This window comes from Phaethon lepturus, unplaced genomic scaffold, assembly GCF_000687285.1.
Source record: "Phaethon lepturus isolate BGI_N335 unplaced genomic scaffold, ASM68728v1 Scaffold45447, whole genome shotgun sequence".
NCBI classification, from domain to species: Eukaryota; Metazoa; Chordata; class Aves; order Phaethontiformes; family Phaethontidae; genus Phaethon; species Phaethon lepturus.
This window is the reverse complement of record NW_010554933.1, coordinates 1-1,108: the sequence shown is the minus strand read 5'-3', so window position 1 is coordinate 1,108 and position 1,108 is coordinate 1. Positions and strand designations below refer to the sequence as shown.

The following is a 1,108-nucleotide window of genomic DNA, read 5'->3' as shown; positions in this document are numbered from 1 at the left end:
GTACTGTGGGTGAGGCTGCTGTATTGCCTTTGAACTGCCAGTCAGTTTGAAGTGACACAGTTAATTCTTTATGACTTAAAATCTGTCTTATCAAAGCTGTTTTGGCTTGCAGTAGGTGACCTACTGCACACATCCAAAGAACTAAATAAACTACTTCAGGCGGAAAATCATTAAATTGTGGAATATAGATTTTTGGGAATATTTAGCTGTATTCACAGAAAAGAGTAAAACTAAACATTTCTCTACACACAAGTGGTTGGACTTGATGATCTTAAAGGTCTTTTCCAACCTTAATGATTCTGTGATTCTGTAATTCTGTGATTCATGCCGAATATCCTTCTAGGCACATAATCACCCATGTAATTTCCAGGACTTACCAGAATTAAAAAGAATAACTCCTTTAATATAGGCATATTCTTTTGCACTTACATCCCGGTCCCAAAATTTCCACAATAAATTCTTCATCTTCTGAACGTCTGCTAAAGATGCTTCCTATGGCGAGCTGCCCAGTTCATTGCCAGCTGTCAGAGATTTTTTGAGGAGGGTTCTTTTCAATAAACTAGGGGCTGAAATCTTGTGCCATGCCCAGGACAACAAGAGGGGCCCAGTTCTGCTGCGAGAGGACAAGCTGATCCTCCCAAGGCATGTGATAAGACGACAAGTTTCTGATAAAAGTTAAGGTGTTCAAGAGCACTTTGGAAGTTCTTCTGCGGGTGGCTTCTGGTGTTTTCAGGACGACTCTTCTCCTGTCCGTACAAGAGCAGCCCTTCCTCCCCATGGAGCGGTGGGGACCGTGATACTGGTGGTGCCGCTTGGTCTCGCTTCCGTGCTCTCTGTTAAGTGCCTGGTACAGGATGCCCTTAGCACGATGTGTCACACTGACAGTCCCCAAATTTCTCAGGTGGGATCTCGGTAGCCACAGAGCCAGAGTTCCCTGTGACTGTGGAGCTATGCTTCGATAGCAGGGGAGAGCATTTCTGCCACGCAGCGAGGCATTGTGTGCTTTTTATATACCCAGGGGGTTGAAAAGTAATATGACCCCGATCACCTTGAACTTTATTTGCAGAATTCTGTTTCGAACGAGGCGGGGCTGCAGGCTGCCGGTGTG

General features: G+C 45.1%; 1 protein-coding gene across 1 annotated transcript; it reads right to left on the bottom strand.

Moving 5' to 3' along the window:
• Positions 1–377: 377 nt before the first annotated feature.
• On the bottom strand, positions 378–778 carry LOC104624594 (nuclear receptor subfamily 0 group B member 2-like; the record flags this gene model as incomplete). The annotated part of the gene is made up of 2 exons (XM_010291998.1): positions 568–778; positions 378–488 (listed from the first exon to the last, which is right to left on the bottom strand). Coding segments are annotated over exons 1-2 (322 nt in total), but the record flags the coding sequence as incomplete, so codon positions are not given.
• Between the last annotated feature and the right edge of the window lie 330 nt (positions 779–1,108).